Below are 17,329 nucleotides of genomic sequence, written 5' to 3'. Positions count from 1 at the left end.
GTCTCTTCCCCCATCCAGATGGGCAGAACTTGGGACCCCAACCCAAAGACCCCAACATCTCTCCATCACAGCAGGTCGTTTTCCTTTCCAGGAGGGTTCAGCAGTGCACGCAGGCTGCATGCACCATTTCTCCAGGGTGTTAATGCAGCTCCCCAGCCCCAAGGAGGGTATTTAAATGACATTGCTGCTAATTATTCTGCTGCTAAATCTTTCTGTGGAGGCAGCCAAGCAATATGCTTAGCCCACAGCCTCAGCTTACCTCCCGCATCTTCCCAGATGGCCGCAGCCCCAACTGCTCCCAAACCAGCTGCCAAACACACTATCTTCCCCCAAATGGCTTTCAGATGCAATTACGTGTTGTCAATACAAAATCTGTGGTGCGCTAAACACAAGAGCCAGCTGAACATAAATGGCATTTTAATATTGAAATAAATAACAGGGAGGCAATGGAGGCTGAGTGCATTTTATTCATGGCCAGAGCTTATTCACCGAAAGCCTCCTGACCTTTAGAAGCCTAAACAAAGCCAACGTGGTCTTTCCAGGCTGCAGCAAGGCAGCATAGCAGGAGTGAGGAATTCTGCTATTGATTTGAGAGAGTGCAAAGCTTGGGTGCAAAGCTGGATCTGTGTGTGTACCCATGCCACACACTGCTGTGGATCTCAACAGCACTGCCCAGGCTGGGGTTGTCTGCAGGCTGTCAAATTGTAGCTGCCTGGCTGTTTGCTGCTGCTTAGAGGAAAAAGAGAATGAGGGGGAGTGTACAGACAGACAGAAAGAGGTCTGTGTTCCCTCCTGCCTGTCACCCTGAATCTGTGACAGGGAGTGGGAGCAGTGCTGGATTTTGCCCTGCAGCACTTTGGGAGACCAAGGCCTGAAAACCTTCTTGGGGAAGAGGGATGGAGCAGAGGGGAAGGAGCCCACTCAGCACTGGCCAATGCCCTTGTGTCACTCTGATGTGCAAACACAGACCCCATAAGAACATTTTCCTAGAGGTCTTTTCATCTGATAGTTCAGTTTCCCAGAGATGTATTCCAGTTTCTGCATCCATTGTGTCCCCCTATCCCATACAGTTTGTTCAGCTCTGATGGAGGGGTGTTTGCCAGGCAGGGCACAACCACTTGTTTATTTTGTCACCAGGTCTGGAGACCACTGACATTCTCTATTCCAGGTCTGGATGGATGCAGGCACACAGATTCTCTTCTCATATGCCATATGCCAGGGATGCCTGACAGCTCTGGGCAGCTACAATAAATACACCAACAACTGCTACAGGTAAGAGAAGCCTAGGTGCCTTGATCTTCCTGGAAATTTGCTCAGAGACAAATTGCACAGGGCTGTGCCTGATGAAGATAGACCTTTGGGCAATGCTATTTTGAATAAGGACAGGTTCATAGTTTGGGATGGACTCAGCATAGGGATTGAGATTGGCTAGGGCAATGCAGGAGCTCCAAGAGAAGTGCTTTACCAGCCCTCTCCTGCATGAGTCAGCTTGGAATTGGAGGGACTGGAAGAAAAGGAGTGGATATGGAGTATGCCCAGCCAGTATGGGGATACCACAGGCTGTTTTGATGGGGTGAGTGAGAAGGGGCTACACAGCTATCTCTACTGTCACTTGCTAGGTAGGGGAAATGGTACAAAGATGATGATGGCTGGGCCCCCTGTCTCAAGTTCTTCACTAACAGCAGGGTAATGTATTGCCAGTGGCATTTTGATCCTCTCAAGGAGATTAATCAAGTCTATCTGGCCTCTTCCTTGCCCTTGAATTACAGCTCTATTTTCTCCATGGCCTGACATGAAGCTCAGTAAAGACATCAAGACCGTTTCTGGCACATTCCTCAAAGTCCTGTGGAGATGGGGCTCTGTTATTACTTCCAGTATTGCTCCACCGCAGATGGGAAAATTTTACAGTGCTCTGGAGACATCAGTCATCTCTTCTGCCCTTCTCAAAGAGGTGCTGCTGTGGCTGCTGGCCAGGCAATTAATACTTTTCCCACGGCACTCCACAATGTGTCTGTCACTCATGGAGCAGTGTATTGATGCTTTCCTCTAGTGTCTTATGTGCCTTGCACTGTTGGCATGGCTCTAGATAGCTCTCCAGCCCAAATACACTGCATACCTGCACTTCTCCATAGCAATTGATGGTTACTTTGGAGGGAGCTGAGGAGCAGTATTGACACTCCTCAGTGCTTGGGGAAGCTGAGTACAGAAGTGACCCTAAGTGGGCCTGCTGCGCAAAGGGAAACAGTGTGCTCTCTCATCTCCTCCTGCAGGGACTGCATTATGCTCTGCTTCCTGAACAGTGCCACCAGCTTTGTTGCTGGCTTTGCCATTTTCTCTGTGCTGGGTTTCATGGCTCAAAAGCAGGGTGTACCCATTGCGGAAGTGGCTGAATCAGGTAGGTTTTTTCAGCAGACTTTGAGCCCAAGGAGGCTGGGGAAGGGGGCTTTTCTGAGGTGAAGCCCAAGATGTTATCTACAGTTTACACAAGAATTCTGTTCCTCTGTCCTTGGAGTCTACTAGGAATTGAATATTGGGGGAATTTTCAAACTAAATCTGATTCAGCCCAAATTATTTGAGTGTTCTGTGGCTAGAGACCCCCAGGATGGACGAGTCTGTACCTGGTACTTCTGAAATGCTTCTGAAAAGGACAGCAACAGTTTCTAACTTCAACATGACTAAATTTCAGTCTCTGTGTTCCCAGACCCTCAAATCTGCTGCCAATTTTGCTTAGGTTGAACCCCCATGGAGCCTGCAGAGACGCCTGGACTTGGCTGAGAAAACTGTGCATGCAGTCAGCATACATCAGGCTCTGGCTTGTTGCAGTGAGCAATGGCCATACTAGCTCATGCACAACAGCACACTCATTGCCACCTAGCTGGCACGTGCAGGGCCAAGGATGTAGATGTTATCTACATCCTCTGTCACTGTGCTGTCTGCAGTGAGGTCTGCAGGGCCAGTGCTTTCAGATGTGGTTATGCTGCTGTTTGTTGGCAGGTCCTGGTCTGGCTTTCATAGCATACCCAACAGCAGTAACAATGATGCCCGTGTCTCAGCTTTGGTCCTGCCTCTTTTTCCTCATGCTGATCTTCTTGGGACTGGACAGCCAGGTACAGCAAGCTAACCCTCCTTCTCCAACTCCTAAGTGTCTGCTGCCACTCTGCGCACGTCTTCATGCCTGTGGGAAAGGATTAGGTGGTTATATGTTTTGCTGGTACCTCAAATACATTCTCCACACTGTCCACAGCTCTTTCACACCACAGATACTCACAGCCAGGGCTGAAGAGAGGCCAGTGGGTATATGTGGTGGCATCTCTGTTTGGCATCTTTATCTTCACATGTATGCGAGGGTGTCCCAGCACATCTCCATATGGGGAATGGTCTTGCATCCACCTCTTACCCTCCAGGAGGAAAACCCAGCAGAGCAGTGTGAAACCCTGGTATGCAGGCTCAAGGGGAGAGGGGGTGTCCTGGTCTGGCTGCCAAGCAGGGCATTCTGTTCAGACTCTACTTCGTAGCACCTAAACCTTTGAACCTCCACTTCTCTTTGTTCCCTGAATCAAACTCCCCTCTTTCCTTACCTTGTTGATTGTTCTCCTTCACACTGGCCTAGCTGTCTTGGGAGAAGTCTCCAAGTCTTGAGGAGAAAAGGACAGTGAGCATGTTCTCAGGGAAGGGGAGACATTAGGCTTTGTAACCTATATTCTCCTACAGTTTGTCTGTGTGGAAAGCATGGTGACAGCTCTTATTGACATGTTCCCGGGAGTGTTTCGAAAGAAGGGACGTCGGGAGCTGCTGATCCTGGCCATTGCGGTGATGTGCTACCTGCTGGGCTTACTGCTGGTCACTGAGGTAAGAGAGGTGGAGCTGGGCTACAACCAGACACCAGAAATCCTGCATGACTGCTCTGGAGGAGCACTTAGAGGCAACAGGCTTGTCTTTGATGCTTTTGTTTATCCTTTATTTTCAGTGCATTAGCAGCTGTCTCTCAGCCACTGTCGCTGATGGTGTGATGCTCCTGCACCTGTTATGGAGCCACAGAGACAGCCCTGCAGCTCAATAAGGCTGCCTTATGCAAATACCACCTTGCTCAAGCAAGCTGAACTGCATATTCAGAAGCTGTTCTAAGGGCAGTGATCACTTGCTGGTTGTTTTGCATGAGAAGCAGGGTGGCAGGAGGGCAGGATGGGGTAATGAGTGCAGCATCATCTTGCTTCAGCCAAGGGAGAGCCTGTTGTCTCTGGACCAGAAGCAGCAGAGTTGTGTTGATGCAATGCCAGGCATGTGATCAAGAGAGCTTCAACTGTGAGAAACTGAACTCAGGGATTCCATGGATTTGGTATGCCCCTCGTGTGGAGGCATCTACACCCATTGTTGCAGTACACCACCTTATATGTGGTGGGATAAAGGGATTCTACTACTCTGTCAGTGGATAGAGTCCTTCAGCACCCTTGGAAAGCATCTGCTTGACTTCTGTTGGCATGGCTTTCTCTTTGGAAAACACACATGGAAATATGAGGCGACTGAATTCTAGAGCTAGCTGATGGCAAGTAGACAGGGCTCAACCCAAGAGATAGGGGCAGCAGGAAGTGATGTGCCTGCCATCATGGGGTATGGACCTTGAGAAATATGTAAACATGGATGCAGGCAAAATAAGGTATCATCTGAATATCCTGGCAATCAGGATCCCCATTTCTTAGATGCAGAGATTTTCACTGTCATAGTGCTTTGAAGTAATGCTGGAAACTTGCTAGGTGATTAACAAACAAAACCAAACCAATAATAAAGTGCTCCTGTGGACATGGAAACCTGCTATGACTCCCTTTTCTCTACCTCTGTTACAGGGTGGGATGTACATCTTCCAGCTCTTTGATTACTATGCTGCTAGTGGCACATGCCTGCTATTCCTGGCCATTTTTGAAGTCATCTGTGTAGGATGGGTTTACGGTAAGTAGAGGACAAAAACCTGTGCTGCTGCTTCTCAAGGCTGGGGCTGGGAAAATGGAAGTGGATGGAGAAGATTCACCACTCCCTTAGGAAGCAAGAAAATGCTGTAATTACCCTCTTTCTTGTCTGGTTTCCAGTGTGTTTCCTCACAACATTTTTTAACTGCTCTACATTTGGAGTAGAAATGACTTTTCCATCTCTGAAGCTTTCTTATCTTGTGTTACCTTGCTGCTCTTTCCATTCATCCTATGGATTAGAAAACCAGCTACGGAGGAGTGACTGCTGTTCATCAGACTCTGTTTCAGTCTGTACCCTGTACCTCTGGTTTAATCCTGCCAGTTTGTTTCACACAAAGTGCTGGAATACAGACTTGCTGCGTGCCACTTCTGTGATGATGCATACTTTATATTTTTCACGGGCTGTGATGGCAGTCCCAAAAGAAATGAATGGGACTGCCTTGGCACTCAGTGAGGACTGTAACCAAACCATGCAGGAGCAGAATTAGGCTGAGCTCAGTGAACTACCAGAAGGAAACCAGTCACTTGTTGGTGTGCAGTAAGCAGAAAATCCTGTGGTATCCAGGAAGGTCTCTGCCCTGCTGAGCAGTGCATGAGCCCAACAGGCTGCAGTCCCCCTCACTGAAGTACATACTGAGGCTGGTGGTTTCCAGGAGGAGTTAGTTTTGTGTGTTATGGAGCAGAGGCTTCCTGTCCTTGGCATAATAGAATCATAGAATCATTAAGGTTGGAAAAGACCTCCAAGGTCATCTAGTCCAACCATCAGCCTATCATCACCATGCTCTCTAACCCACGTCCCTCATTGCCACATCCACATGCTTCTTGATATGGCAGTCCAGCATCTTCAAGGATAGCATAAAGTCATATAGATGAGACCAAACTGACAGCATCCTTAAAAACAGCACCCACTGGCTCCTTGCTGCATCAGGTATTGTGCCCTGATCAAACTAAGGAAAACACTGCAGGCATGAGCATCATTCATATCTTTTTATTTTTTTGATAGCTAACATTGGATGTTTAGGGAGGAGTACAGGGGGAGTATAGTAAGTTGGCAATGATATTTCCTGGGAATATTCTTCCAACTTCTAAAAACTTGTAAGTCAAGGATTTCCAGAGCTGAAAGTAAAATCTTCCTATTTATCTTCTGTATTTTTTTTTTTTTTTTTTTTTTGTAGTTGGCTCATGTAAGCATTTATCAGCCAAAAAAACCCTACAGCAAGTAGTTCCACAGCTCGGTCTGTTGTGGTATGAGGTATCACAATCTTTTGCTTGTTTTGAACCTGCCACCTGCCAGTTCCTTTTTCTGCCCCACAGATCTTACTTCAGAAGAGATAGGAGAACAGTCACTCCACATTTGCTTTCTTTGGTATGTGTGGTTTTACGGAGTTTGCCACGGCTGTAGTGCACTTGCTGATAAAGATGTTCTCATGTCATATTCTCCAAACACTCAAACAAATCGAACCAATTCCTGGTCTGGAAAGACTTCTCTCTCACTGAAATAGGAGCAGGTTCTGCTGCTTCTGTTTAACCTTCCAGGGATGCAAGAAAAGTGTGTCTGTAGGAGAGATTTATTCTAGAGAGATATCCTGGGAGGGAAACTCAACTGAGAGCTTGCAGTGCCAGACCTTGGCCAGATTTGCATTTAATCAACTTCTGTAAGTTCCCTGTGAGATTTCTAAGGAGAAGGAGATTTCCATCCATGCATAACAGGGCTTCGCTATCACCACCCTGAGCTACATTAAATTTACATTACAGTTTGCCCATTCTTCCCTCCTTCTGCCCTGCTCCTTGTGGCAAGTAGCCATTCCATGGGTCTGATTCTGGGCTGAAATGCAGACAGTAGGCTGAGACAGGCCATCTTAGTAGAAAAGATGTGCCTAGTGCCAACTACTGCTTTTTTCCCAGCCTCAGAATTGGCAGGACCAAGCCTCTTGCTTACACTGTGAAGAATTACAACGTTTTTGCTAACACAAATACACGCTCTGAGTTTCCCCTCTCCCAGCACATACGCCAGCCGCCCACCACTTGGCAGCCTCCCTCTGCTGACAGGCAGATGCTCTTGCTCAGATCTAAGGCTTTCCTCACTTACTGCTCTCTGCCTGCACAAGGACCTCACAGCATCCCACCTACCAATCCTGTTTGCTGCAGGGAGGGACAGAGGTGACTTGGTTTCTTCCCCCACCTGTGTCCCTTCCATTTTTGGCGACACAGCCCTCGTATAAGTGGGTACTCTTCTTGTGCACTCGGGTTGCAGCATGATGCCACAGAAACATGGTATGGGAGTGATGTTTTCGTTTTTCAGGCAGTCACAGCATGCATATTATGATAAGCTGTTGCAGGAGAAAGCACATGCCTCCATCGCTGCATGAGAGCTGGGGCTGAAGCCCTTGGAACTGTTTACAAAGCTAAAGCAAACTGATGCCAGCAGGCACCTGTGGGTGGCTGCAGGGTGAATCTGTGTTGAGCTGGTATAAATCCTCCTCTCTTGCTCACATGCAGTGTGTCTACCAGCAGCAGCAGCGGGTTCCTCCTGGCTGGATCCTGCCCATCAGGCTGCCCTAGCTGAGTTTGCTTTATCCTCTTGGATGCCCCTGCTACAGGCAACCTCACATTGTTATTTATGGATTGCAAAGGCTCTTTAAAAGCAGCTGCTACCCAAATGGCACACAGTTCCTACAGTGCCCCAGCAAATGTCCTGCCAGCATTTTCATGGTTTTGGCACAGGTGTGGGCACTGCAGGTTTGGGACAGCAAGAGAGCAGACACAAGCTCAGAGCTGTGGCGTGGCACCAAGGTCATCATGTACTGACTTCCTGTGGATGAAATTCAGTACAGATGAATGCAAATAAATGCAGCTTGGGAGAAAAGATTTAAAAGAGAGAGTTTTGTCATAGGCTCTACACTAACAGTTCAAACAGGATGTACTGTATTGTGATTTAAATCGGCAGACAACCCAGCACCATTCAGCTGTTTGATCACCCTCTCCCTTCACTCGGGGGATATGGGACAGAAATGGAAAAATATAGAACTTGTAGGCTGAGATAAAGGCAGTTTAATCAGACAGAAAAATAGGAGAAAATTAATAACAATAAGAATATACAAAAAAAGTGATGCACAGTTCAATTCTCACCACCAACTGACTGATGTGCAACCCATTCCCTGAGCAGCAGCTGTCCTCCCAGCCAACTCTTCTCCATTTTGTTGTTCAACATGACACCACATGGTGCAGCGGTGGCCAGTCTGCATCAGCTGTCCTGGTTCTGCACCCTCCCATCTGCTTCTCCCCCCTCACTGGCAGGGCAGCACCAGAAGAACACATGTCCTAGGCTCTGTGCAGCACTTCACAGTGACAATCAGAACATCAGCACATTACCGTTATTCTCGTCCAGAATCCAAAACACAGCACTATACCTACCACTAGGAAGAAAATTAACTCTATCTCAGCTGAAACCAGGACATATTGAGAAATATTTCCTGGACTATGTACTTCATCTGTGAAACACACTGTTTCTGGGTGGGGAAGAAAAGAAAAATCTTTGTCCCTTTCATTACTTGCAGTTGTTATAAGCTGCTTCTAATCTTCTGAGAAGGAATGGGGACTGCACAAATCCTCTAGCTTCCAAGTTGCACAAAAAGCCAACGCTGAGTGATTGAATTGATGATTTCTTTAGCTTGATTACTTTTCCATATCCTGTGAAAAGCAGAACACGTAAAAGCTCCCATTAATGTACTTTCTGAGGCTGTTCGTGTCAGTGTCCATCGTGTTTCACCACAACACCCTACTGTTTGCCACAGTGGTCCTGGAAACACAGGACCTGATGGGAATACTACAGAGAATAGGGATGGGAACAGGTGGACCCACGCTGTAACTAACTGTAAGGTTTGTGTTGTTTCCTTCCTGGAGAATAGACGTGCACTGTGTCTTTCTTTTGGTCTGGCATCTTTGTGTTTCTTTACTCACTACGTCTCTCACTAGATCTTAGATCCAAAATTTGCAGTGAAATTGACTTCAGCCGTCAGTGTGAATTAATTTATCCATCGTATATCTGACATCATGGTGTGTTTCTGTGGAAACACTGTACGGTGTAAGAGACTGCGCTATGCCGCAGCCGTATCATTTATCTCACTCTCCTTTTTTTCCTACCTCATGGAAGATTTTGGCTTTGTGGCAGAACATATTTTTATATTATCTCCCCTTCATCCCCAACATATTTTCAGAAACATTATCTGAAGCCTCATGGGATTTGTAGCTTGGAAGTTTTAGGGTTCTGTTTTCTGATGTAGGCTGGGCTCCTACACAAGGCTGCTTGTCCCTTGATATGCGCAGCTTGTTTTTGCTGGAAGCTACTTGTTAACTTGCCAACTCAAGATGGGAACCATGAGGTATTCAAAGAACGTGCTCCTCCCCATCCCTCTTTCCTAAATGCTTCAAAAGCTGGTTTTAAGGGAGCTTTCCTGCAAATATTAGTCATGGGATACAGAAAATAACACAAAGAATTACAGAAAAGAAAAACATGCTTAATATGCTTTTGTAGAATTCACACAAAGGAAAAAGATCTTGGGACTTGGTTCTAAGACAGAAGAAGATAACACAACAAAGCACATTAAATACTAAGCACATGGTAGTGTGGCAAGTCCTCTAGGATAAATTTTGCCCACCCTTCTGGTATGAAGATGCAAGGAGACAAGGTCTCAGCTCATTTGGAGATAGGAACTCTGGCAATGAGTTCACAATTGGATGAACAACCCTAAAAGAAGAAGGAATTCTTTATCAGCTAAGCATTATGATAAAACTTCAATAAGGCAAATACAGTAACCATTTCTATGGGCAAGTTATCTCCAGCTTTTTGTTCAATATTGCCCTATTTCACCTGAGAAAGTCTGATTTAGTATCTCTAGTAGTTAGGAAGATCTTAGTGCATTCTTACGGGTGCATTTTTATGAGGATCCATGATCTATGAGGATCTTATTCCTTGAAGACATCCTAGAGCTAGAAGGTCTGCTGATTTCCACTTGCATTATGCTGTCTTCTCTATATATCACTGCATGCATTTCAAGTTTATGCTTTGGTTTGAGAAGAGTCAGTGGATAGGGTCTGATCCGTGGAATGATTTTTAGATGCTCTTTAGAGGTGTATCCCACTCTGTTGAATCATGGGGTTCAGGTGGGTGCAGGCTAATATGGGCTACGTAAGAGAAGCTGACTTATTTTTAAACCCTGACATTAACTTGAACCCTCTGAATATTTCTTGAACACAGGGTCAGATCTTTCCATGGTGTTGTGATGTGTGTACAGAAGTTAGACTTGAATTTAATGGGCCAGTCATGCAACTTCGGGGAACAGTGAGAGAAGGAAGAGATCAGGCATCCACAGATTAACTTATATTGAACAGAACAGCAATACTTGCAGATAGAAGACTTGTTTTCTAGCAGAGTTTGGATTTTCGGGTGTTTTGGTTTTATGCCAAAAATTAAATATTCTGTGGAAAGCAGGCTCTTCATGACAGGTGAAACACCCAATTCAGTGTGGATTCTTGACATAAACTCTTTGGTGCGTTGAGCTGGTAACAAAGAGAGGGTTTTATTTGGTGTTCCCTGCTCTCTTTGTTTCTTGCATCACTCTGGGCTCGCACATTCCCATGTGCTCCATCTGCAAGAGCTTTCCCTTGTTGACCTGTAAATCAAATACCCCTCAAGCTAGGGTCTGCATTCTCTGACTTACAGATGCTGCTCTCTGAGGGACAGGTTATTTATTTTATGTCAAGCTTTCTGGAAAGTTATGGCTGAAATTAAAAGCCTCCATCTGTATTTAGCCACAGGTAAGCATTCTGGATACCAGGAAAGTCTGTCACATGCTCTTATTAGGCTAGCCATGTTTTTTGCCAGGAGGAAACACTGAGGATAAAGAAATATGGGATCTGATATGAGTTGTGATTGAAGGAAACAGCAATGATCTTACATCCTCACTTCTGACTTTGTCTCTGTGCTGGCTGGTGGCCAAGGTGCCAACCGCTTCTACGACAACATTGAAGACATGATTGGTTATCGGCCATGGCCTTTGATCAAGATATGCTGGCTGGTGTTCACCCCGGGTCTGTGCTTGGTAAGTGTGTGCAGTTATGACAACAAAACAGATTGTTCTGGGTCCCCACATTCTTCGTAGGAAAGGCTGATTTGTCTTCAAGGTGCTACTGTCATTTTATCAAGCTCCTTGTGGAGAAGTACAAGTTTATCCATAGCTGAGGTGTCAACTTCTTTCCTTTGTAAAGCCTCATCTTTTGCCTGGAAAATTAATTTAGCCTGAAAAGCCATTGTTTACAGGCCTTGTTTACTGACAAGGCAAAGGAAAATGTATCCTAAAAGTCTGAAGAGCTTTGGTCAAATTACTTTTGAATAGAAGACTGGTGAGTGTTACACTGTTGTGAAAAACTTGCTTCAGTCCATGTTCCTGCAACCTCCCATTTTCTGTTCATAAATATCTTTCTATGGCCATTTGCTTTCTGTGTTATTAAATCTCTTTGAAAACTTTTCAGACAACTGTATTAAAAAACAAAACAAAACAACAAAAAATCTTCAAAGATAAGTTCCTGCCTCTTTCAAGTTCATGTCCAGTTTTACTTCACTGACATTTACATGTTTTCTGTGGCAAATTCTGATTCCACGTCTGATCTTATGGATTGTTTCTTTTGTCATCAGTGGGAACACAGACAGGATATAGCTACAGTTTACGCAAGAATTCTGTTCCTCTGTCCTTGGAGTCCACTAGGAATTAAATATTGGGGGAATTTTCAAACTAAACCTGATTCAGCACAAATTATTTGAGTGTTCTGTGGCTAGAGACTCACAAGATGGACGAATCTGTACCTGGTACTTCTGAAATGCTTCTGAAAAGGACAGCAACAGTTTCTAACCTCAGTATGACTAAATTTCAGTCTCTGTGTTCCCAGACCCTCAAATCTGCTGCCAATTTTGCTTAGGTTGAACCTCCATGGAGCCTGCAGAGAAGCCTGGATTTGGCTGAGAAAACTGTGCATGCAGTCAGCATACATCAGGCTTTGGCTTGTTGCAGTGAGCAATGGCCATGCTAGCTCATGCACAACAGCACACTCATTGCCACCTAGCTGGCACGTGCAGGGCTGGACTGCCTGACTTCCTCTACTCCCTGTGCCCTGGCTATGTTTGTGTTCTGTGTTCCCCAGGCTGTCTTCTTGTTCTCCCTAATTAAGTACACACCCTTGAAGTACAACAATTCTTACGTGTACCCACCCTGGGGCTACGTGCTGGGCTGGCTGATGGCACTCTCCTCCATGGTCTGCATTCCTCTCTACATCATCTTCATCCTCCTGAGGACCAAGGGATCCCTGAAACAGGTACTGAGATCGTGGTCACTGGGTGAATTGCTGCTGCCTCCCTATGACAGCTCATGGGAAGGGCCCCAGGCAGGATACACATTGTGCATTTTTCCTCTGAGAAGGCAAGGAGAAGTGTGAGTGCCTTTTCCCCAGAATGCCTGACAACTATTATTGACAACATGTAGGGCTTGGAGGGAGCACAGCTTTCAGTTTGATCATCAGTTCTCCAGGGTTTTCCCTGGATGACAGAGGGCCTCCCAGTGTGTGCTATCTGAGGCCACATGCTGGCTGGTTTTAACATGCTGATGATGTTAGTAAAGATGGCATAACACCGTCTTTTACTTCTCTTCCTTTACTGACTTGTGCCAGCGCAAATCAAGTACAAAAACAAGATTTGATTGCTATTGGTGGCCATGAAGAGGTGACGAGGTCGGGAGGGAGCTGCCTGGTATATCTCTTGATAAAATGGCTTAGTGGAAGATAAATTGTAATTTCTCTTCGCCACTGAACACAGATTTAAGGAAAGGCACCTCAACCTTTCAACCTTTTAACTTCCCTAGCTATTTCAATTTGGAAATGTATCCCTCCCAATGTAAGACAATATAAGTCAATCTTGTGGCAAGTTGTCGTGATATAGTTTGCTCCAAGTTCAGATCTGGAATCCTAACTCTCCTAGCCCTATCTTGTGCTTCAGACCACTTGGCAGCCCTGCACCTTTCCTATCCCACAGCCAGTTTGAAGATGGTCTTGATGGCTGACACTGCATCTGACTCCTGACAGCTCAGAGGCTTCATATGCCTTTATGAGGACTCAGGGCTTTCTGTGAAGCGATTGCCTAAATGTCCTGCTTGCTGAACAGGCAAGATGCCTCACTTGTTGCCAAGTTCTTTGAGTCCTCGGACTAGAATGCTGCTGTAAGTGGTGCTAATGCTTATTTTACAGCATATCCAAGAAATTGCTTCAGCCAGTTTCAGACTGTAGCATTTTCTATTTGCCCTGGTTTAGGTTATATTATCTGTAATTTTCGAGAACCCCTCAGTTATATTATTATGAAGAAATCTCCAAATGGATGCTTGTGGCATGCAGGAAAGAGCCAGCTGCCAAGCCTGGGCTGATTCAGGGGAGAATCAAAGCCAACCTCATGAAATCTCCTGGAATATTTGCTTCTGTTTTGTAAACAAGTTTTCTCAAAATATACCTGTTCCATTTTTCCAGTCACGCCCCATAAATGTAATGAATTATTTTCATGACACAGCTGCTTCCAGGTACAGTGCCTTTTAACTGAATATTGCAAGCCATTCACTGAAAGTGAGCTTTTAATTGGCAATTATGATCAGTTGCTGCAACAAACTGATTCCTCTTGCTCCACTTGACTGATCAAGAAACACAAATGTTGTTGCTTAATGTGTCTGATTAAGACAGCTCAAGTCCCAAGCATTGAAAACCTGCAGTGAGTTGCTCAGAGAAGCTTCAGGCCAAGGCTGGTTTCACAAATCACAGGGCAAATGCTTTTGAATAAATGAGTGAAATCCTGCATCCTGGCAGGAATTTCACAGCGAGCAGAAGCACTAAAATTAATCAAACGAATCATGGATGAGTTGTCTGTTCTGCTGTGGTATGCTGTGTAAGGGAGGAGTGTGCCGTGGCCCGAACAGCCCATGAAAGAACAACAGCTGTGACTGAACTGGGATGGCACAGAAGAGGGCAGATGTGGCAGGAACCCCCTGATCCTGTGTCACTCTGGTGAGGGACTGAGAATGTCGACGAGCGAGGTGTCATCTGCCTCCTACCAGGACAGAAGGTGCCCAGTGCCCGACAGTCACGACATACAGAAGGCTGCACAGCCCCCATCAGACTTTTCAGGAAGCATGGTTACTTGGCATAAGGAAAAGAGTAATTGGACTTTACCCTGTTTTTTTCTGTGGCCACACAAAGTGCCTATGGAGTGAATCTCTGGCATCTTTCCACCCAGAAATATATCTGTGGGGAGCCGTGTATGTCAGGTTGTCAGTCCACAGCACAAATCTGAGCCTAGGGATGCAGTAACTGTGAGCAGCTGAAGTGAGCCTGCCCTGCTTCACCCCCTTCCACAGCCATCCAGCAAGAGGGGAGCATGAAGCTGTAAGCATCAGCTCTACAGATGCCTTTGCCCCCAGCAATGGTTGTAGATCACTATTGGGTGCCGGTTTGTTTATCAGCTTAATTAACAAAGACTTCCTTTCCACAGCGGCTCGCACAGCTGATTTCCCCAGCAGAGGATCTGCCACAGCCCAGGAAGCACATAGTGGCTCTGTCTGAACAGAAGCTCAAGGAGCAGTCCCTTCCTGTCCAGGAGATGCTCAGCATCACAGAGAGGGAAACTCATTTCTAAGGCACTGAAGACATCACTTTCGTACTCTGAGTTGATTTGCTCTCTCCTTCCTGAAGTGGTTTCTTTTCCTGGACTCTTCCCTTCTCTCCTTCACGTGAGACACCCCTGACTCCTGCCAGCTGTCAGAGGGGTCCTCAGAACTGACACTGATGGAGAGGGAAAGAAATGCAAAAAATGAAGTGCAATAACAAAAAAAGAGCTGAAACTCCCCCCCTACCCCCCCACCCCACACACACTCACATAAAAAAAAACATCAGTTGTGTTGGGAGGAGGAAAGGAAACCACAGAAGTGAGAGAGAGCAGAGAATAAAGGTGTGCAGTAGAAAAGTTAGGGATGCAAAAACACAAATTTGGGGTGTTAGCACAGGAAATAAGCAAGTTGGTTCAGAAGTAAATAAGAAGCATGAGGATGACAAAGGGAAATGTATTGCTACATCACCTCTATCCAAAGGAGAGGGTGCAAATAAGGTATCACTGGCTGCAGAGTTAGTGGTGATGGCTTCAGAACAGGAAGAGTGACAGAGCACTGGGTGCAAACACAGTTATTGATGCTGGATCTCACATCAGGCTCTGGTAGAAAGGGGGCGAGGGCTAACTATCCCAGAGGTGTGCTCCCAGTCAGACACAAACTGGCCAGTGAACATGTATCCAAGAGTGAAACAGCTGAATCTTTGGTGATTCTCTCAGAGAAGTCATGGAGTGAAGGCGAAGACCCAGAGCAGGTTGGTTAAAATGAGCTGCAGCACAGCAAAGAGAAATGGAACCCTGGAGACTGCACGCCCACAAATTTAACTGCACTGCTGGGGCATTTTATGGAGGAATTAATGAAGGAGTTGATGGGTCTGTTTCTGTGCTGCAGAGTAGCTTTGGGGCAAGAGTGGGAGAAGGATTGTGCTGCCTCTGCTCTGCCGCCAGTAACTGCTCATGGGACATGGCAGGCACAATCAGGCACAATAATCATAAGCTCAGAAGTGATAAAGGGATAATTAATAGCTAAGATGACTTCATTGGCAGCAGACTGTGTCAAATTAAATATTCCCTGTGCCAGGGTGGTCGTGACTGCAGTGCAATGGCTGGGAGGGATGTCATGGGGATGTGACGTTTGGAGCCACACAGCTCTGTCTTGCAGAGGCTGTTATGTCACGTGTGGCCCGAGCACTCAGTGACAAAGCCTACCTGAATGCCTATTGAGATTTCACAAAAGCCAGCAGCAATATCTCCTCAGACCATTTACCACGGTCCAGGGAACGCACACTGGCTTTGGGTCTGCCTTGCAATAGTGCCATATCGCAGCATGCAGGAGACTTACCATTAAAGAGAATCGCAGGTGCCACAGGCTCCTTTCTCTTGTTCCTCCTTCCAAGTAATTGCTCATCCCCGTGCTGTGTGGAGATAAACTGCCAGAGCTGAAAGAAAGTGGGGAAATCAGGTCTCATCTGTGCAGTGCAGTACCTTTTCCAATTGCTATGGGAACCTTATCTTTTGCAGTCTTATGTGAGTTTAACTGGTGAATTAGCATAGGGGAATTTTTTCCCCATTTAATTGCCTTTCCTCTAACATCTAAAAATTGTTGGTGAAATGAATGCTGAAAGTCAAACATCAGAATTTGTACCTCTCTGGGATATTTTCATTTAATTGGAGATGATTTGATGTAGAAGGTAGAGACAGCTGGCAAGCCTTGTTATTCTTCACTATGAAGGAGTGCAGCACCACAGAAGGCATCATTTATTTTATTTTATTTATTAAGGAGCTAAACGTTGTGTTGCTGCAATGGTCTTGAGAAGAGCTTAAAATCCAGACTCTTGCAGCCCTGCCACACAGTAAACATTTTGGTATTTTTCCCTTCCTGACTAGCAGTACTGCTCACAATTTGTTGGGGTGAGCCATCCTCTACAGCAGGTCCTTATCTGTGCTAGAACAACAGCTCCTGGTGGGCAGCACTGCAAGGCCAAGGCATGTGACAATGCAGTGGTGGCACAGCCCGGTCATCTGGTAAAGCCACCAGCCCCAGGTGTCCATGAGTGCTTGCTTTCCATCAGCCCCAAAGGAGAGCTGTACACAGGCAGACTGTTTTGGTGGCAGCCACCATCAGAATGGTGGCATTGGTTTTGAGGAGGGAATTTCCTTTCTCCAGTCAACACAAGTTCAGTAGCAGGACTGTGTCATGGCATCCAGATTCAGTTAACAAGGGTTTCTTGTGTGAACCTTGGTAGGATGTTCAACCCCTTGGCTCCTTTTGCTGTGTCTCTAAGGTGTAAGACAGCGTCTTGCTGCCAGGGAAGTGGTGGAGGTGTGGCCACTCCTTTTCCTGAGGTAGTCTGAAGGCACTGCAGTAATCCTAGATAGAAACTAATCACCTTGCACTTTTGAACACAGGTGTGGAGCTGTGCTACTGCAAATAAACACGATATGAACTGGCTTATGTATAATCTGATAGCAGTGTCCCAGACCTGTCAGGAAGCAGCATATTTTAACAGTCGGAGGAGGAATTGCTGTCATCACTGAAAGAAATCACAGATTTTCCAGGATCAGGAAGCTCATCCAGACACTCTGGATGGGACTGAGAGAATTGCAGGAAGCTTAAAGGAAAAATCCTTGTCATCTTGTGACCCAAGCTGGGGTAGAAAGGGAAAATACCACCAATGAT

General features: G+C 46.0%; 1 protein-coding gene across 1 annotated transcript in view; it reads left to right on the top strand.

The window, feature by feature from the left end:
* Nucleotides 1–17,100, top strand: part of LOC125688250 (sodium- and chloride-dependent betaine transporter-like) — a 36,520-nt gene extending 19,420 nt beyond the window's left edge. The window contains exons 8-15 of the mRNA XM_048934043.1: nt 1,169–1,272; nt 2,271–2,395; nt 2,995–3,107; nt 3,712–3,849; nt 4,842–4,944; nt 10,962–11,062; nt 12,159–12,329; nt 14,539–17,100. Of these exons, the coding sequence (XP_048790000.1) occupies nt 1,169–1,272; nt 2,271–2,395; nt 2,995–3,107; nt 3,712–3,849; nt 4,842–4,944; nt 10,962–11,062; nt 12,159–12,329; nt 14,539–14,682 (999 nt within the window). The 3' untranslated portion in view covers nt 14,683–17,100. The remainder of the gene's footprint in view (nt 1–1,168; nt 1,273–2,270; nt 2,396–2,994; nt 3,108–3,711; nt 3,850–4,841; nt 4,945–10,961; nt 11,063–12,158; nt 12,330–14,538) is intronic.
* Nucleotides 17,101–17,329: the final 229 nt, after the last annotated feature.

Source organism: Lagopus muta, chromosome 1 (assembly GCF_023343835.1).
Source record: "Lagopus muta isolate bLagMut1 chromosome 1, bLagMut1 primary, whole genome shotgun sequence".
NCBI classification, from domain to species: Eukaryota; Metazoa; Chordata; class Aves; order Galliformes; family Phasianidae; genus Lagopus; species Lagopus muta.
This window is presented reverse-complemented; position numbering and strand designations above follow the sequence as displayed.